This window comes from Paroedura picta, chromosome 9, assembly GCF_049243985.1.
Source record: "Paroedura picta isolate Pp20150507F chromosome 9, Ppicta_v3.0, whole genome shotgun sequence".
Taxonomy (NCBI): Eukaryota; Metazoa; Chordata; class Lepidosauria; order Squamata; family Gekkonidae; genus Paroedura; species Paroedura picta.
The window spans coordinates 13,564,133-13,585,200 of NC_135377.1; the positions used below are offsets into that span (position 1 = coordinate 13,564,133).

The window sequence follows — 21,068 nt, forward strand, 5'->3', positions numbered from 1 at the left end:
ATCCTAAAGCATCCAAGAAAAGTGTGTATCCAACCTTAGTTTATTGCACTAGGCACCTGCCTTTTGTTTTACCTCTGTTTCACTGACGTCTGTAATTCTCATTGAGGTGGCACCCTTGTGTCTGTCCAGTATTATTTCAGACTGCAGGTGGGGACTGATCAGGGATGACAGTCCCTAAGTGGGACATGAGAAGCCCCTGGAAATATAGCTCATCTCCAGAATAGCTTCCCTGGAGCAAATGGCTGCTTCAGAGAGGAGACTGCATAGCATTATGCTCCGCTGAGGTCCCTCCTTGTCCCAAATCCCACCCATTCCTGGCTCCACCTTCAAAGTATTTCCCAACCCAGAGATGGGAACCCTAGGATCAACCAGGAGGGGGACCCCTGCTCTGTCCTTTCATCCTTTGAAGGAGCTGGCACTGTCCATAGCTGTTCTTTCTTCTACAGAACGAAGTTAGAGTCCAGGGGCACCCTTAAGAGCAACAAAGCACTGGGATCCTATTTTGACTGAAACTAATAAATTTGCAAGAGCCTCTTGTGGCGCAGAATGGTAAGGCAGTTACATGCACTGAAGCTCTGCCCATGAGGCTGGGAGTTCAATCCCAGCAGCCGGCTCAAGATTGACTCAGCCTTCCATCCTTCCGAGGTCGGTAAAATGAGTACCCAGCTTGCTGGGGGGTAAAAACGGTAATGACTGGGGAAGGGAATGGCAAACCGTGTTGAGACTGCCAAGAAAACGCTGGAGGGCGTCACCCCAAGGGTCAGACATGACCCAGTGCTTGCACAGAGGATACCTTTACCTTTAATAAATTTGCAGAAGTAGGAATGAGCACAACAGGGAGTGTGAATTCAACCCCCCCCCTGAAAACTGCCCAGATCAAACCTCGAACCAAACTAGAATTTTCCAATCCATGTCCATTGCTACTCAAAAGAGCCAGGCGGTGGTATCATGGGATAAAGTGGAAGGGAACTTGAGAAGAACATGCGTGTGTGAGCCAGCATTAGTCTGTTTGTCTGGCTTTGCTCATCTCTTCTGTTGGGGCATATGAGGCATCACAACTCAATGCATTCTAGATGGTTGGGGGGCAGAGGGATGTGAAATACTTTTCTGCAAGGAAAAAAAAAACCCAATTAAGCCTTTGCAGATGACAGGAGCCATTTAGGCCCATGATCATTTTCATTACAAATCAGATTAATTAATGACGTTGCAGCTGGCAATTCTCTGCAGTTTCTCCATGAAGAAAATGCCCTCCAAGTACAAGACTAGCAAATGAGGAAGAAAGCTGGGCTAGAATGTTTCTCCCTGATATAGTAGGGGATTAAAAAAAAAAGACATTGTGTTTTAATAAAAGATCATTCAGTTGTACGATGTCCAAATTGATACAATTCAGGAACAATTTTATTAGCAGATCTGCTGTATTCTTAGGGTCCAGTTCAGAAACTTTCCTTCCACGTCTCTCTTTGTTTAATAACCCAGGGACTCAGTGGTCTTGGACAGAACCAGTCTTACAAATACAGACTTCTGTGTCCGTTCTCGCATAGAAGCCACTGCTTCTAGAAGTTTAGCCACAACCGTAGTAATACCAGGGTCAGTTCCAACTAACAAAGAAGATACAGAAAGAATGGGAAATCATGGAATGAAGAAGATCTGGCTTTTTAATACCCTGCTGCTCACTACACAAAGTAATCTCAAACACCTTTCCCTTCCTCTCCCTACAACAGACACCCTGTGTGGTAGGTGGGGGTGAGAACAGCTCTAAGAGAACTGTGACTGGCCCAAGGATGCCCAGCTGGCTGCACGTGGAGGAATGGGGAATCAAATCTGGTTCTCCAAATTAGAGTCTACCACACACTACTACACCACACTGGTTCTCTAGAGCTGACTCTCAAAAGTTTATAACCTCGAAAATCTTGATACCGATAATTTACTTTTAAGCTGAAATCTGTCGATCAGCTCATAAAACAGGTTCTCCTCAAACACCCCACTGTTGTGGGGAGAGGGAGGGGGAGGCAATCACTAGCCACTTTGAGACTCCTTCATGTATTAAAAACCGGGGTGCAAAACCCCAGTTCTTCTCTTCTTCTACATGGGATAATTTCTGTTCCAGGGCAACTCTATATACAGTATTTTATTACAGGTCTGACTTAACATCTCTGCCCTCCCCTTGACTGTAAACTATAGTTTTAACATATGCTAATTTAATAGTAAAACATAAATTCATGGTCCAAGAATCGATTTAAGACTTCTGTGAATCCAATATAATTTGCATAGGAGGCTGCCTGCTGCCCCTTTCTGTTCTCTATGCTTTGACCTTGTCCTCTTTAGACCTATCCCTGCATTGGGTGCTATGGGAGCATTCTTTCATTCTCATTACACATCCTTGTATGATTCTCTTGTTTGGGGTTCTCTCTTTTCAGGCAGGAGGTCTACCCAGAACATTGACTCATGCAGAACTACAGGGGGTGCAGTCCTCCAAGAATACTTCCAGAAGAAGGTTTGTAGAAGTGTACTTCAGCTGTCAAAAGTTTGTGGGACAGCCTGATGTATTTAAAAAAAAATAAACAGTATGTGCTTTGTTTTAAGTCACAGGTCTAATCCGAAAATTCTCCCCTCAGGCTAATGTTCCCCCAGTTGCAACAGCGGGACTTCTCTTGAGTAAGGCTATTAAATGCGAGACTTTCAATATGACTTCCTCCTCAACCTTTTTGCCGTTTCTGTTCTGTCAGGAGATGTCCTTATTTGCCTATCTGGCTTTGCTATTGTTGACTGGAAACGTGGCCAGGCCTGGAAATGAGATACCGTTTTTTACGACACAGAATTTCTTAATCACCAGGTGGAACAGACATCATTACCACAAAACGGCTTTGGTTTTCAATCTCGATTCTAAAACATCCAGTTACCCTTTACTGAATTAGAGAAGCACAATAAAATCAGAGTCCAGAAGCACCTTTAAGACCAACAAAGATTTATTCAAGGCGTGAGCTTTCGAGTGCTGGCACTCGAAAGCTCACGCCTTGAATGAATCTTTGTTGGTCTTAAAGGTGCAACTAGACTCTGATTTTATTGTGCTACTTCAGACCAACACGGCTACTCATTTGAATTAGAGAAGATTAGAAAAAAAGAAACAGTTAACTAAGGCGAAACCACCTTTCCATGGGAGGAGTAAGAGAATCAAAACAGGCCTTTTATCAACTCTGTGGAAATGCATTCAACTTTCCAAGAACTAAAAATGGGTTTCCTGTCTTGGCTATTTTGGAATTACTTACTGTCATCTGTTTCAGACGTTAAAGGATATGATTTAATATCGCCAATAAGGCCTCTGTGCCTAGTTTGGCAGGTGCTAATTATTTGAACACTACTCATTTTAATTTGGTTCCCGTCACTCTTTGCCGCAATTTGCGCTGCTTGCTTCACTGTCTGTGCTTCCTGTTCAAGGGAGGGAGAAGAAGGGGAGGCACAGAGCAAAAGGAACCAGGCCAGGCTCACATCTTTCAAAGAGTTCTATCTATTTCACCATTTCCCAATTGTTTTTAGTGGGGCCCAGTTTCTTTCAGATTAGAACTCGGAAGCACTTTGCTCAAATGTGTATGTTTGTGTGTTTTCAGTCAGCCTCTGTGACCACGTGGAAGAAGAAGAAGAAGAGTTGGTTCTTATATGCCACTTTTCCCTACCCGAAGGAGGCTCAAAGCAGCTTACAATCGCCTTCCCTTTCCTCTCCCCGCAACAGACACCCTGTGGGGTGGGTGAGGCTGAGAGAGCCCTGATATCACTACTTGGTCAGAACAGTTTTATCAGTGCCGTGGCGAGCCCAAGGTCACCCAACTGGCTGCATGTGGGGGAGCACAGAATCGAACCTGGCATGCCAGATTAGAAGTCCACGCTCCTAACCACTACACCAAACTGGCTCTCTGGTGGCAGAGGACTAGGACAACAAAATTCCATGGAACATAGTCCACCCTGTGAATGTGATTTATTTCCTTAAGAGCCAGTATGGTGTAGGGGCTAAGAGCTCAGTGTGCAATCTGGAGAACCATGTTTGATTCCCCATTCCTCCCCATGCAGCCAGTTGGGTGCCCTTGGGCTAGTCACAGTCCTATTAGAGCTGTTTTCATGGAGTAGTCCTCTTAGAGCTCTCTCAGCCCCACCTACCTCACAGGGTGTCTGATGTGGGGAGAGGAAGGGAAGGCAATTGTAAGCTGCTTTGAGACTACTTTGGTGAGTGAAAAGTGGGGTATAAAAACCAACCCTTCTTTTAGTTAGAGCTGGATAGTGGAAGTGGGATGCAGAGGTGGGTTTCCCAACAGGCATAGAGGATTCCTTCATTTCTGGCTCCAATTTCCTGCTGCTGTTTTGGAAATTAAAGAAGGCTGGTTGATTTCACCCAACTGAAGGAACCGGAAAAACCTGACATGCTGGCTTTTCAGTAAAAATATTTAATAATTTTGTTTGACATCTTCTTATGGCAATATACAAAAGAAATGTAGCCAAAATGGGTTCCGATATTCTACAAGACCATTTTCAAAAATAACATCTTTCCTCAGTGGCAGAATACTCTTAAATTATAATGTCTGCATTGTGTCAACAACTCTTTCTCTATCTCATAATATAAATGGGCCGTTGGCTCAGAAATTTGCAGGAGGGATCTCTCGTGGTCCATGAAGGTGCGATTTCTTTTGCATATTGTCCTAAGAAGACGTCAAACAGAATCGTTAAATATTTTTATTGAAAAGCCAGCATGTCACAGTTTTTGGGCTCTTTCACTGCTTTGGAAACTAGCAGGAGAGGAAAAAGTAAAAAATTGCCATTAGGTGATGGCATGACATCACTTCCAGGAGAAACTCAGAAGTGATATCAGTCTACTCTAGGAAACAATGGAAACTTGACCATTTCATCACTGAGTTTCTCGTGATTCCTAGAGAGACACAGTGTCACTGATGGGGAATCATAGCATAATAGAGTTGGACGGGACCTCCTGGGTCTTCTAGTTTAACTCCCTGCACTATGCAGGACACTCACAACCCTTGAACCTTCACAGAATCTTCTTAGACACAGCACAGAAGGAAAAACTAGAAGTGATGTCATGCTACCTCCATGTCTCTGATCTCCCCGACTACAGAGGGAATCTTTGTTTGGATGTCTGCTCTCTTAATCCTGGGGCTGACTTGATTGGTTAGATCAAATGTTTTTACACATAAGAAAATGAAGCTTGGTTCGCACATGGCAAACAGGAGTGGACTGGAATGTTGAAAAAAGCCCTGGAGCAAGACCGGTGGCTCATGGCCCCATCCCCCTACCTCCTAACCCTCTCTGCCCCCTGGCATCACTGTCAACTGTACTTGCAGTGTGGGTGTCAGTGGTTCCTGGGAACAAGAGATTCTGTAGATGTCAAAGATATCTTCCCAGGATTATGTTCTGCACAGTCCCTGTTGATGGAATGGGTCTTCCCCAAGACCTGGAGAACTGATTAGTTGGTAGCTCCAGCCTCATACTTCTGTATTTGCTCCCTTTCTTTTCTAGCTTTAGACCCATGACTGCCCTCCTGATCCCTCCCATGCTGCTGGGCCATGTCTTTGTTGTTGGTCCCTGGTTAAGCAGCCAGTGGACTTCCTGCCATGCTTACCATCTGGTGGGATGACTGGTTGCCCCCCCCCCCAGGGATCAGCTCTGCCACTAATAGAAACGGGGGGGGGGGGGAACAACATGAAAAAAAAACCCTTTCAAAACTGCCCAGACTGATCTAGGGTGTATGTCGGGAATGCTTTGCTGACTTCATGGGCACTTGCCAATCTGTGCTGTCCCTAGCCTGCTTTTACTGTGAACTCACAGAACCAGTTTTTTGGCAGAGTTCAGTCTTGGAGCGGAAAAGTAAGGCAGTTACTAAACGGCAAGTATTCTCTACTTTACTTGCATCATCATGGGGCGTTCTTAGGATTAGCATGTCTGGTTTTCATTCTAAGTTTGTTTAAAGGCACAGAGAGAGAGAGAGAGAGAGAGAGAGAGAGAGAGAGAGAGAGAGAGAGAGAGAGAGAGAGATTTCTGCTGTATGCACACCCTCTGCCTCAAACTTCCCAACTTCATAGATTGAAATGCCTTCAGCAAGGAATTTATCTGTCATGACACTAGACAAATGCCTCCCTTCCTTTTACCTTTGTTTTACTTTACCACATTTCACAGGGGCCAGAAGGGCCTTAGCACTGAATAATGAGATCCCTGTATCGTGCAAAAAGCAATAATCAGGATATGATAGATACATCATCAGCCACAATGCTGCTCTTGTTGTAAGTGTAATGTTAGGAAACCAGGCCCGGCCAAGGGGGAGAAAATTCTAACCACCACAGTGGAATGAAAAGTTGACAACCGTAGATATTACACAAGGCGAGTCATATTCATCCCAGGCAATAAATGGAAAAGGTGGGAGTTTGTTTAGGTTTAGGCAACCCCCATAATGATTTTAACACTCGGCCCAGCCTCCTGCCAAGACAAGCACTTGGAGGCCAAATCCTGTAATGAACTCTCATCTTCTCAATTATAGATTCAGGCCCGGACAGAATGATATCCAATATTCCATCTCACCTCAGAGCCGACGCTACGGACGTGCAAACGGCACAGAAGCGAATGGCGCCCTCTTCCTCGTGGTGAGCCTTTGCTGGGAAGGGGGGGGGGAGATGACCAAGAAGAGATAGCTGTGGAGGTAACGCCGCTATAAAGGAATAATATTAGAAGCAGCAAGACGTGTGGAGAACAGGAGGGGGAAATTGAAGATTCGAAACCAGAGATGGAGAAAGGCTGAAACACAGCTGTCTTTTAGGTTCAACTACCCTTCAGGTAGGCTTGCTAGCTCTGGGTTGGAAATTCCTGAAGGTCTAGGTCAGGGGTAGTCAAACTGCGGCCCTCCAGATGTCCATGGACTACAATTCCCAGGAGCCCTTGCCAGCATTCGCTGGCGAATGCTGGCAAGGGCTCCTGGGAATTGTAGTCCATGGACATCTGGAGGGCCGCAGTTTGACTACCCCTGGTCTAGGTGGATTTCTAGTCATCTCCCCTCATGCAACAGCCCGGCTCCCTGGACTCTTAACACTAGAACAAACCTCTCAGTGTTGCAAACGAAGCTTATGACCACACTCAGTCATGCCTAATGGGGAACGGTACTTCACACTGGTTAAGGAAAGGTGGTTTTCTCGAAACCAAGCCTCCATCCGAAAGGAGGCATCCAAAGTTCTTCCGACCACTTGTCAGACAGCACCCTTGTGTAGACAGTGGCACTCTGGCAGTGATTTCAGGTGGACAACTTGTTCAGCCTTGAGAACGCCGTGAGAAAATCCCTTCTTGTTTTGTTTTTTGGTGTATCATCTGCAGCCACGCGGCCCACAACGTAAGGAGCGACTGTCAGTGTACCTCACAGATCTACACTTGTCCTTCCTCTCATAAAAACCTCTGTAACTTATAAAGCAGAAACACAAGTTTTGGTCTACAGGCGAGACATATATGTTCTCACCTTGCACACTTGCTTCAGCTACTAAATACCTACCACGCCCGTTAAGTGTAGGCTGGCGTCCTTCATAAGTGAAGTGTTTGGAAAGATCCAGTGCTTGGCATTTATTTTTCATGCTAGCAGGAGGGAACTGGTGGCCCCGAGGTAGTTTTCTACCTGTGTTTCACTTTCTGGTAATGTGCTGCTCTCAAACGATCACAGTCCCAGACTAGATGTGATTATTCTCCTCCTCACTGCGGCTTCTCGTGACGCAGTGAAAATTTATTCCAGAAAGTCAGTTACCTTCTAGAGCAGATGGAGGAGTTTCAGATGGATTTGGGAAGCATGTAGACCCAATAAATACACAGATTCTTTTCTGTGTATTTGGGGGGGGGCATGGAAGAAGATTGCCCATTAAACCAATGTAATTATCTCAGTGGGAAATCTGTGTTGCTTTTATGCCTGCATTATGGCCTTTGGTTGGGCTCAGATTATTATGAATAGAAGAACAATTTGGTTATATACTAATGTGCTAAGAAGATGACTGTTGTAATTGTTGTATGGTTGCCAAGAACAAAAAAGATGGGTTTCTGCTGAAGAATGAGCCACTGTTATAAATTTAAATAAAGCCATCCATTTATTATTTTCCCATAAATTTTTGATTTTTTTCCCCTCCCTGCATGAAACAAGAATTAATTTATCGCTCTGCTTTGGCACAGGATTCCAGAGGCCTTAAAAATGACACTTTCAAGCAAAATTAGATCTAAATTTGGGGTCGTCTCTTTTTTAAAAAAACAGCCTCTGAAGTTTTGGGTATGAAGGTTGAGAGGGGACGTGACTGCTCTCTTTAAGTATATCAAAGGTTATCCCTTGGAGGAGGGCAGGGAGTGGTTGGTAATGGCAATAGAGGAGAGGACCCACAGTAATAGGTTTAAAGTACATGTAGAATGGTGCCAGATAGATATCAGGAAATCTTTTTCACAGCCTGAGTAGTTCAGCAGTAAAACTGGCTGTCTAAGGAGGTGAAGAGCCCCCCCTCACTCAAGTAGCAGTTGGACAGATACTTATCCTGGATGCTTTAGGCTGATCCTGCATTGAGCAGGAGATTGGATTAGATGGCCTTTATGGCCCCTTCCAACTCTATGATTCTATGAAGATTGCAAATGACAGCAAAAGGAGGTAGCATGTAAGCATGGGGACCCAGCATGACATGCTCAGAAGTACAGGTTGTAACTTGAAATGGCAGCATTGTGTTCCGGTGGGAGGGGGGAACAACTTCACTTGCTACACAAAGTTCTTTCATTGTTACGAAAGTTCTTGGTGCCAAAGAGGCAAGCCACCGTACATGCTTTACAGGTGACTCGTCTTGTCTGCAGTAGCATCTACTACATCTCACTAAGCTCTGATTGCAGGTGTGGACCGAATGGTGATGCTTGGAGGATACTCTGCGTTGCATTTGCGTTCCCAAAATCACATGCCTCTCCACAGAGACAATGACAAACCAGCTCTGTCCGTCTCTCTCCTTGAAGAATCCATGGACTTGCTATACGTTGGCTTCGACTTCATGGTATTTCCCACCACAGAAGCTACATGGAACAGCTCGTTGATACAAACCAGTGGGTCAATTACAGAGCCTCTGAAACACATACAGCTGCCTGTTAAAGCTGCACGAGAAGAGGGGGAGAAGCAAGACTTCAGGGATTTGGCTTACACTACTTCAGCAGGGATGGTGGACATAAAGTTGTTGGTCACCCCAGCCCCCCCCCCTTGAGAGGAAGAAGCTGCATGAGCACACCTGGTGACTGAAGGGCTTTTTAGAGAAGGGGGGATCGAATGGTGTTCACCTGTAGGTAGTTGCAGCTGCTCCTCGTAGGCCTTGAGCCAACGAATTAGTTTCGCTTTGATCCCATCCCTGAGCGATTTGCTCACGAATCTTAAATCCTACATTTGATGAGCTCTTAGCTGATTGCAAGGACTATTGGGCTTTGGCTGGAGAGGCCTCTGCATTTTTTTCACCTCATGTGGAATTTTCTGTCCAAGGAACGTTTTCGGAGGCAAGGTGGGCTATTCTGACGTGGAGCTTCAGTGCTCTTTCATGCAGGGTACATTTCCTACACAGTTACAACTTTCATTTTTAATGAATAATTCACATGGCGGTTGTTGTTGTTGTTTTTAAAATAAAAGGCTAACTATGACAAGCAACAGAAAATAAAAGAAAATTGGAATTTGTGTTTTCTTGGGGAAAAAAACAGTCTAAAAGTTCACTGAATTGCTACTGGCTGTTCTTCTTCTTTTTTTAAAGCTTAAATAGTTAGTTTACTGCTCCTGTGAGGATAGCGTAAAAATGTTTTGTCCTTCAATGCAGGTGCTTGGAAAAATGGGGGGAAATGCACTTACAATTTATTTGCTTATTTAGAGATTTGAATCCCACCTCTCCTCAATGGGGACCCAAAGGAGCTTACATCACTTCACTGCCTTCCTTTTTATCCTTGTAACAACGCCGTCGGATTGAGAAAAAATTACTGGCCCAAAGTCACCCACTGAGGTTCTGAGGTGGAGCTTCCATGATTCTAGACTGACCACTACTAGGGATGAGCCCAAACCAGCTGATGAACTAAAGTTCATCACAACTTTTGGTTGGTTTATAGTTTGTGAAGAGATGTTTGAGAAATGAAGAACTGGCACACATTTTTTCACAAATTTTGATCCAGTTTGTGAAAAGCTTTCTGCTGAGTACTCAGCTGTTTTGTTTAAGTGGCCCAGAGACGTTTGGTTTCTTCGGTTAAAACGGTGAAAGGTGTGGGGAGCAGAAAGCAAGGGTTTAAATTTTAAAGAGCTAACAGTGTTGGTTCATGATACAGCCTCCTCATTTGTATAGGTTCATGGTTCTGCCATGAATCCTGAACTAAACTGAAACAGAAAACAGCCGTCCATGTCCATCCCAAACAACTAGACCATGCTGTTGCTCTTTCCTGCTCAGAATTACATTCTTCTATGTCTAGTTTGGAGCTGGGTACACACACATCTGGGGCTCTTCCCTTTCCCACCCCCTCCAAGCCCATTATTGGCCATCTGGAGGGGGCAAGCTGGGTTGACATGACCATATATGTTCATATCATCCAATAAATGTTTAACAAATTATATATACACATATATACATACATACATACACACATCCACACTAGGGGCCAAGCCCACTGCATTCAGGAATACAACAGGCACTAGCTTAGGAGTGGTGGAGTAGAAGAACTCTGCAGACAGCCCCCCCTCCCCCTGGAAAGGCTGCAGGCAGCTGTTATGGAAGTCACTGGCAGGGGCAGCGACAGGGATCTGGAGCCTCCAAGCCTCAGAGGGAAGTGGAAGGAGGAGGGGTGGTTAGGGGTTGGGGATGGAAGGTGATTGGCTGGCCGCTGGCAGACAGGCAAGCCGGTTGGAAGAGAAGACACTCGGGCAGGGCAGCCTGGAGGAGGAGACACTCAGGGGCAGAGAGCCAGTTTGCTGTAGTGGTTAGGAGTGCAGACTTCTAATCTGGCATGCCGGGTTCGATTCTGCGCTCCCCCACATGCAGCCAGCTGGGTGACCTTGAGCTCACCACAGCACTGATAAAACTGTTCTGACCGAGCAGCAATATCAGGGCTCTCTCAGCCTCACCCACCCCACAGGGTGTCTGTTGTGGGGAGAGGAATGGGAAGGCGACTGTAAGCCGCTTTGAGCCTCCTTCGGGTAGGGAAAAGCGGCATATAAGAACCAACTTTTCTTCTTCTTCTTCTTCTTCTTCTTCTTCTTCTTCTTCTTCTTCTTCTTCTTCTTCTTCTTCTTCTTCTTCTTCTTCTTCTTCTTCTTCTTCTTCTTCCAGAGTGGGTGTTAAGCGCTGAGTGGCACTTAAGCCATGAGACACGCTCCTCCTCCAAGGCCTTACCAGAAATATTAAGTGGAACATATACATATGCACACACACACAAACTCCCATTCATTCATGAAACCCTTCCAGGGCTTTCAAGAAAACCCAGGGTTTCATGAATCCCTGGTTGAGAAAGCCTGCAGTAGACTTTTCAGGAAATGAGAGTCCTCATTCCACAAAGCCATTAGAGTGCCAAAGATACAGGGCTCCACATAGACTGGGGGGAGACCTGCAGTGCATGAGCAGTACAATCTCATCCACTGTTAGTCCAGCCTGAACCCATCGATCCTAATTGGTGTAGACTGGTATAACTTTGTATAGAATTTTATTGCAGGTGTCCCTGAAAAATCCTGTGTGTCCCAGTATGACCCACCCCACAGTTCTCAATAGCCTAATTTTAATATGAATTCCACTTCATATTGCTTAGAGAAGGGTCTGTGGTTGGCTCAGTAGTAGAACATCCCTTTTTGCAGGCCAAAGGTTCTTTGTTGGGTGAATCTACCACTCTGTGCTATTATGGGGGATGCATGTATCATTTTTTCCTCCCCTCCAATCTATGGGTAGTGTCTATCTGTGAATGCCAGTCCCCAGGTGGGGCCTGGGGATCCCCTGGTTTTACAGCCCATCTCTCAGTAACAGAGATCAGTTCCTCTTGAGAAAATGGCTGCTTTGGAGGGTGGACTCCATAGCATTATATTCCACAGAGGTCCCTTTCAACCCCAAATCCCACCCACTCCCAAAGTCTCCAGGTATTTCCCAACTCAGAACTGGCAACCCTATGTCCACCTTATGTCCACCATTCTGAGGCAGCAGAACACCAAGATTCCCTAGATCAGGGGTGAATCATAGAATCATAGAACCATAGAGTTGGAAGGGGCCATACAGGCCATCTAGTCCAACCCCCTGCTCAACGCAGGATCAGCCCTAAGCATCCTGAAGCATCCAAGAAAAGTGTGTATGCAACCTTTGCTTGAAGACTGCCAGTGAGGGGGAGCTCACCACCTCCTTAGGTGGCCAAACTGTGACTCTCCAAATGCCCATATACTACAATTCCCATGAGCCCCTGCCAGCATGCTGGCATAGGATTATGGGAATTGTAGTCCATGGATATCTGAAGAGCTATAATTTGGCCGCCACCCCCCAGATGCTACCATGGACTGGGGGAGGTTGTCAGAAATATCCACACAATCCAGTCCTTGAGCCTTGACTGAATGAACAAAGAGTTGGGCAAGAAGCCAAGCTAATATTAATTGAGCCATTGTACAGTCACCGAGATGATGGTGGCCCTTTGTTCTGGGATCTGCACAAGGAAATGTGTGTGTTGTCCTGAGTGTGAGATTGAGGTGTGCCCCACTCTGGTTGTAATCCTGCACCTGAAGTATCAAAGTGGGGAGGAACTAGGATAGATGTTTCTGAAAAGGAAAAGAAATCCATTTGGCAGAGAGAATGAGACAAACGAGAGTAAAACATGAGTTGCGGATGGCAGAAAACCCAACATTTGTCTTCTGAGCTTGAAAACTAATTTGGGCAAAGCCGTTTCTTTTCAGTTTGGCCTCCACGAACATTGTTTAAAATATAGTTTTATGACTTACGCGATCAGATTACTGTATATTATCTAGGAGTGCAAAATGAGATCTGTCTGGGTAGTCAGTGAAATGTCATTCATTACTGTTTCACCTCAGGGACTTGGGATATTCAATCCGAAAAAATAAACTTCCCAGGTATATTCTCCCTAGACGACAAGCATTGCAGTCGCAACTTCCTTTCTGATATACAACTGCTGTCTCCTGCTATAGGGAACCCAACCAGATTCATTTTGACTATCTCTTCCTTCTTAAAAGATACATCGCTGCCTTGAAATTTTCACATCACACACTCAAAAATACCCTCCTTGTCAAGAAGGTTCCCTTCCCCCAATAACTGATAGCTGATAAATCGTCCAATGATTTCAGCAGTCATTTAAACCTAGAAAAGCTGGGCCTAGGTACCCAGCCTACAACCAATTCCTGCAGGCCAGACAGAAGATGGCTAGAGTGCGTAAAGTGGCTCATGCTTTACCTAGGCTTTGCTTGTTTATGATTTAAATAAAGATCCTAGAAGTTCAGTGATAGTAGAGCAAGTAATGCTATGTTGACAAGAAAAAACAGAAGGTCAGGTCCTGGTATTCTTGCTGGGCCTGACCAGTCCTGAAGAACCCACAACCCCTATATGCTCCAGATCAGGCTTTCTCAACTCCAGGTCCAGCCTGTGTAATGTGTGAAGAGGGATTGGCCGACTCTGACATTCAGGATGCAAACCAGACTCCAGTCTGTCCATTAAAGCACCCCTGGTTTTTATGGGAAGGCAATGTGTGTGGTATTGCTCTGTTACATCCTTAGTGTATTTTGTGTATGCCTGGAATGTGGGTGACTGTTGTTAATTTATTTGCATTATGAGCTTAATGCTAGCAGGCAGCTGCAGGAAACAAACAACAACAACACCTATTTTGCCCCCTTTTAAAATCATTTAGGATAAAACTCCTGGTGCCTTTGAAACTCAAACGTGTTGTTTCTCTGTTTCCTTCTCTCCCAATCAGGTCTGGAACTGCAGTGCTCCAGGCCAGACTTCCATCTCGAATGGCTTCCATGGTGCCCCCAAAGAGCGTTTGCCGAAGCCCAGAGAACTCCTTGGCTTGTTTGAAAAAGCTGGACACTTGGCACAGTTCAGCAACACCCTTTGGAGGAAATGCTGGACTTTTCTCAGGCTCTCGACACTGACAGAGCTGTAGCCAGAATATGTGCTTTGTGTGTGTGTGTGTGTGTGTGTGTGTGTGTGTGAGGCATGGCCCCCAAAAAAGCCACCAAGGAGAGGCATCAGAACTTTGTGTAAACCATCGAAAAGCAAAATGCAGGTTTAAAGTTATTTAATTTGCTCAGTTTTACACAGAATGCATGAATGCCACCACTGGAAGGGTTGCCAATCGCCAGAAGATATTCTGGAGAAAATGGCTACTTTGGCAGGCAGACTCTATGGCATTATACCCCACTAATGCTCTTCCCCACCCCAAATGCCACTCTCCTCAGGCTCCACCCCCAAAATCTCCAGGTATTTCCCAACCTGCAGCTGACAGCCCAAAGTGTGGAGCAGGTTTTCTGAGAAAATAGGGCAGAATTCTTGCATATCTTCCTTCCTTCCTTCCTTCCTTCCTTCCTTCCTTCCTTCCTTCCTTCCTTCCTTCCTTCCTTCCTTCCTTCCTTCCTTCCTTCCTTGAGAAGCATGTTTGTCTTCCTTCCTTCCTTCCTTCCTTCCTTCCTTCCTTCCTTCCTTCCTTCCTTCCTTCCTTCCTTCCTTCCTTCCTTCCTTGAGAAGCATGTTTGTCTTCCTTCCTTCCTTCCTTCCTTCCTTCCTTCCTTCCTTCCTTCCTTCCTTCCTTCCTTCCTTCCTTCCTTCCTTCCTTCCTTCCTTCCTTGAGAAGCATGTTTGTCTTCCTTCCTTCCTTCCTTCCTTCCTTCCTTCCTTCCTTCCTTCCTTCCTTCCTTCCTTCCTTCCTTCCTTCCTTCCTTCCTTCCTTCCTTCCTTCCTTGAGAAGCATGTTTGTCTTCCTTCCTTCCTTCCTCCCTTCCTTCCTTCCTTCCTTCCTTCCTTCCTTCCTTCCTTCCTTCCTTCCTTCCTTCCTTCCTTCCTTCCTTCCTTCCTTCCTTCCTTCCTTCCTTCCTTCCTTCCTTCCTTGAGAAGCATGTTTGTCTTCCTTCCTTCCTTCCTTCCTTCCTTCCTTCCTTCCTTCCTTCCTTCCTTCCTTCCTTCCTTCCAATTGTTGCAGCCTCAGATGAAACTATGTCACAAACAAAACAGGTTTGCCAACCTCCAGGGGGGGGGCTGATGATCTTTGGAGATGACTAATGACACTGTGCCTCGCTGAGGTCCCACCCTTTCTCAAACTCTGCCTTCCCCAGGCCCAGCCCCCAAATCTCCACAAATCCCCCAATCTGGGTTTGGCAATCCGATGCATGACGCTTGGGGGTCAGATATCACTTACCCAGAGCCCCGATTGAGTTGGCAGTCATGAGTTTTCTGCAATGTTGAAAATCATACAAAATGCCCACCTGTGTGTGTGTGTTTGAGAGAGAGAGAGAGAGAGAGAGAGAGAGAGAGAGAGAGAGCATCCATCTCAGATCAGAGTCCCAGGCAAAACTTCCCACTGATTTCAACAGAGCAGGATTGCAGCCTTGGGAAAACAATAGCCACATTCAAACACACCCTCACGCCAGCACAAACGAGCGGAGCACATCCAAGGCCTCCGTTGCCGTCTAATAAGTACAATTTTGCTAGCGATATGGTAATATGCAACAGCTTTCCCCGGATGGCTGTGCTAAAACAAAGACGTGGTTGTCAGCCTTTCGGAATCAGATGTTAATGATATTTCATGTCTTTGTTGAGTCTGTGGAAAGTAGCTACTGCACCTACAAGGGAAATGACTTCCATACCGAGCTCCCCCGGCCAAAAAAGCCGTTCGGAATGGGAAAACTGGACGGCGTCCATATTTACGCTTCGGAATAGAGGTGTAAGGGAAGGTTTCAAGACAGCCCCCGAAAGCCTCCCACGCTTTTTGACCTGAGTTAATTCTTGCCGTTGTCAGGAAGTCCTTTTGGGAAGGCTGTGTGTTTTTACCTCACGTTTTTTTGGGGGATGTTTATCCCCCTCCCCTTTCATATGTATACAATGAAAAAAAAAACGTAATGTCAGCAAAACTTCAAAATGAATCTGGCAAACAGAGGAACTGTTTTTGTGTTTTTTTAATGGCGTGTGTGTTTGGAAGTGCACAGATCCAAATGAACGACTTCTTTCCAAATCTGGATGAAGTTTTTCTTTTTCTTTTTTTAAGTGGGATGCCTACGCCGTAGTGAGAAACAGCTGTCTCCTACAACTTGGTAACAGTCAAAGTCAGCTGTACTTTCTTTTTTTCTTGGCTGGCTCGCCCTCCCTCCCTCCCCATCCTGTACTAGGTTCGAAGTGAGTGAAAATGAGTTTTTCTTGCATGCGGTTGCTCTGGAAACTACCTTTGTGAGGCTGCTGTGTGTCTTCACTTCTGCGGAGTGGCTCTTGTTTTTCGGGAGAGGTCTTAACGCTAATTCAAACCTCTCCCAGAAAGGAAGGGCCCCTCTGGTCTGTATTCCAGCTGCTAGGGATTAACTTAGTCCTTCTACCGGATACATATCATTTTAATCTTAAGCCTTTAGACACTGTACAACGTACTATTAAGTCTGCAACCAAATAAAATATGAAAAAAGAGAGAGAGAGTCTGATTCGCCTAAGGTTGCACACCCGACGTGGGGAGAAAACTAACATTTGCAAAAGGACGGCGGCCAAAAATCACTTACATTTTCACCTCTCCTCTGTTTACTAAATCCCATGTCCTCCCCCATGTGTGCCGAAATCTCCGTCGACCATGCCCCTGGGAAATGAGGAAAGCAAATGAAAGAATCCTGCTCCCCTTGCTCCGTGTCAATGTGCTCATTCTAAAGAACGATTTATATCCATTTAGAACCCCGTGGAAAAAAATAAATGTTTGGCCATGATACTTGACTATCAAATAAAACGTCGCAGCATCGCAACATTGGAGGCTGTGTTTCTGGAAGCTGGAACGGCCGGAGACGGAAAATATTTCTTGAGAAGACTTAAGTGTGGTATGGTGATGTTATTGTTGCTCGTGGTGTCCAGATTTACGTTTTTTCCTCCACTTTTGTCTCTGGTCAAACAGACCCTGCAGGTTTTTGTACAGAAACCTGAATAACTTGTATGCCAGGGGGGAAAAAAACGGTGGGATGAATGTGCAAGCCATGGGCATAAAATAATGCACTGGACATGCTGGGGTTTGAACCTAGGACCTTCTTCATGGCAAGCAGATGCTCAAGCATTGAGCCACAGCCCTTCTTGGGGACAAAGAATCCTTCCCTTAGTTCAGGGGTCTCTCCAGCAAGTGGAAGAGCCGGTTGCATTGGTAGCCGATACCTTGTGACACTGCCTGAGTGAAAGCAAACCATTCCAGCCATCACAAAACTTCTAATCTGGCAAACTGGGTTTGATTTCCCACTCCTCCACATGCAGCCAGCTGGGTGACCTTGGGCCAGTCACAGTCCTGATAGTGCTGTTCTAACTGAGCAGTCCTGTCAGAGCTCTCCAAGCCTCTCCTACCTCATACGTCTGTTGTGGGGAGAGGAAGGGAAGGCAATTGTAAGACACTTTGAGACTCCTTCAGGCAGTGAAGAGCAGGGTATAAACACCAACTCTTCTTCTTCTTCTTCTTCTTCTTCTTCTTCTTCTTCTTCTTCTTCTTCTTCTTCTTCTTCTTCTTCTTCTTCTTCTTCTTCTTCTTCTTCTTTGTTTTGCCCTCTGATTAAACTTTGTGTCTTCAGATTTGGCATGAAAGCGGCCTTTTGTGCTATGGAAAAGATATTCACAGTCTGTAGCGATTCATGTCTGTGGCACACTGACGGGTGAACGAACACAACTCTTGACAAAACGGAGCATTTCAGATTCTCACATCTGCTCCTCCCGCGTGAGCAGCGCGAGGAGGCAACCAGACTGCTCTCCCGTCCCACCACTCCCTTGCTAGGTAGAAATCAATCATGTCTCTTTCAGCTGTCATAAAAGCTGTGAAGGAGACAGCCACCGTCAAAGGCATGCTTCTGGTTGACACAGATGGTGGATTTGGGCGGCGGGGGGGGGGGGAGGATGCTGAATCTGATGGGTGCCTAGTGCCGTCCTTGTATCAGAGACCGTTTGCCGTTCTCTGCTCTTGTTGGTGACTCTGATTATGATAGCCGGAATGAAATATTTGACAGGCCGGAGATAGCGGTGGCTTTGCCACCTTTTTGATAAATCAAGGATGTTCCACCATCATGCATATTGTTGACGGGGAAGATTTATGTGGATCTTGTTGGAAGAGAGGGAGACATTGGCATTGAAAGAGGGTGAGGGGGAGAGAGATCCATTGGACGGCGTTTCTGATGTCTGAAGCACAAGACAAGACCACACACAGGTTTGAATGTTGTTAGACACATTTAGCCAAAAGCAATTCTGTTTCATTCCTGTCAAGAGGAGAGGAGTGCGGGGGGGGGGGATTAAGCGTCTACCCGCCCCTCCTCGTCAGACTTGAGAGCTGTGGAACTGAGAATGCCTCGAGAGATGCTTTTAAAATTCCGCAGAGAAATCCAAGTCTCCGCGCTACTCAGCAGCCGTTGCAATTTTATAGCTCCCCTCGTTTATAAAAGCGCTCGAAGGACTGATCCTCTGGAGTCACGGTGAGGCAAGGTGGAAAAAAATAAATAAAATCAGGTGCAGGAGAGCAAGGGGCGAGAGATTGTGCTGATGTAGCAAAACGCCCAGGAGGTCTGCACCGCGTCAGCTCTGGAGGGCGTACCGACTCCGATCCAGCTGCGTTGGGCAAAATGTTGCGTGTCGGATGGGAGCAGGGATGTGAACCTGCGGGGAAGCACAGATGCGGAAAAGGCCAATCTTTCCAACGGCTTCTTTAAAGGGAGTTGTGGAGACTCTGTTTATCACGGGAGGGTTAGTTGTTAAATGGAACACCTGTGTCCGGAGGCCCTGGGCATCCACATACCAGATGTAGCAGATAAAAACGTGGGCACATGAAACTGCCTTGCCCTAAATCAGACCACTGGTCCCTCAAAGTCAGTGTTGTCTACTGGTAGCTGCTCTCCAGGGTCTCAGGTGGAGGTCTTTCACACCACCTGCTGCCTGGTTCTTTTAACTGGAGATGCCAGGGATTGAACCTGGGAATTTCTGCATGAACAGCAGAGGCCCTTCCACTGACCCCTCATTGATTTACTGTCCGGCTTTATGCACTGACTCATGAAGCTGCCTTTGACTCAGTCAAGCTACGGGACTTTCACAGGTAGCATTGCCTACTCTGACTGGCAGCAGCTTTGTAGGAAGGCAGTTTTTCTTATTACCCACTGCCGGCTCTGCATACCCAGAGATGATGGAGATAAAAAAGCAGATCTAAACAGAAAGAGATGAAAGTCAATTTAATAGCACTCGCATCCAGGGAACTGTTATTTTTGCTGCGCCGCAAATCCCCTGAGGGACCGTTTTACTCCATTTGCCTCTCCTAGAGCCTCATGGTCTGTGAGTTTGAACAGGTTTGTGGGTCTTGGTCCTCAAGAAGTGTGCCAGTCCTTGAACTTCTGGGCCTTCTCGGTCCTGGCCCCAACTGGATGGAATCAGCTCCTGGAAGAGCTATGGGTCCTGTCAGAGCTTTCACAGTTCTGCAGAAACAGAGCTCTTCCACCAGCCGTTTGGTTGAGGCCGGGTGCTGGAACATCGTCTGGGTCCCTCCTCCATACACCCTCCTTGAGCTGCAGAGGTGGGAGAGAAGAGAACTCCTTTGAGTAGTGCAAAAGGCTATAAAAATGTCTCTTTTTCTTGTGAACCAGGGCACTCATGTTTCGGAACTGCCCTAGGTGAGAACACTTGAAATCAAAATGTGGGGCTAGGTGGATAGCAAGGCAGAGGCCAAGAGTCAAGCCACAAAATGGTTCTAGATAGAAGATCGATTCTTGCAAGGAAAAGATTGTAAAAAAAGGCTAACATTGCCAGGAAAAATACAAGATGAAACAGCAGAGGGAGGGATAGATGTGTGTAGTACAGCCATTAAGAAAATGACACTTTTTATTAAAGATTTTTTATTAACAGTTTTATGTAGATTAAAAATGGGAGGGGAAGTACCAGTGGTGGGGAAACAGAGATATATCGGCCTCATTACAATAGATTTTGAGTCTCTTGCCAGACAGATCATAAACTATAATCTATACATCAGATTTTTCCATTTATACCAAATTTACTTCTTAAAATTGAAATTAAAATTATTTCTACATTTGCTTTCTTTAATCTCTAAAACCACAAGTCACCCAGTCATTCCCCCCTTCTTTCTTGCAAGAAGTCAATAAGAGGTTTCCAATTAATCATAAAGGCCGTGGTTGTCTTCTCTCTAATCAGTGATGCAAGTTTAGCCAGTTCAGCAAATTCGAACGTCTTCAAAAGCCAGTCCTCTGATGTGGGTAGTTTCTGTAGTTTCCCCATTCTGCACATATAAGAGTCTTGTGTCATATACAAAAAACAAAACTCCATGGATAAGGAAAAGGGCACTTGTCCATTCCATTGTTTATAAAGTTTAGTTTTGGGCACACATTTATAAGAGATGTTTCAGAGGGCAGCCATGTTTCAGAGGGCAGCCATTGAGTCCAGTAGCACTTTAGAGACCAACAAGAGTTTGCCTCATTTAATGATTTGATTTTTTCAGCTGTTCCCCTGCACAGCAGGTTTGGGGCGGCTTACATCAAAGGTCTCCTACATAGTTAAAAACATAAAAACACAGTTTAAAACTATTCAAAAAGTGGTAATTTTACCAATCAGAGCAGCACTCCCATAAATAAGTTAGTGGGGTTGTTCAGCTTTAAATGATCTACATTTCCCCTGATGGGGGGTCCAATTTGGTGTTCTGTTTGTTGGTTTGGGCTAAACCATATGCCTGGAGGAAGATCACCATTTTACAGGCCCCTAGGAACTTTCATAATAATGAAAGGGCTCAGATGTCCACTGGCAGCACATTCCGCAAGGGGGTATTATGCACTGGGGGAAACCCTGCAAATACTGTGCAAAAAACCATGTTGTTTTTTGGGTTTCTGCATGTGAGAT

At 45.6% G+C, this 21,068-nt stretch overlaps 1 protein-coding gene across 1 annotated transcript in view; it reads left to right on the forward strand.

The window, feature by feature from the left end:
- The window catches only part of LOC143844190 (uncharacterized), a 68,789-nt gene extending 59,175 nt beyond the window's left edge, over positions 1-9,614 (forward strand). Inside the window, exons 3-5 of the mRNA XM_077351184.1 lie at positions 2,418-2,494; positions 6,533-6,635; positions 8,884-9,614. Of these exons, the coding sequence (XP_077207299.1) occupies positions 2,418-2,494; positions 6,533-6,635; positions 8,884-8,901 (198 nt within the window). The 3' untranslated portion in view covers positions 8,902-9,614. The remainder of the gene's footprint in view (positions 1-2,417; positions 2,495-6,532; positions 6,636-8,883) is intronic.
- Positions 9,615-21,068: the final 11,454 nt, after the last annotated feature.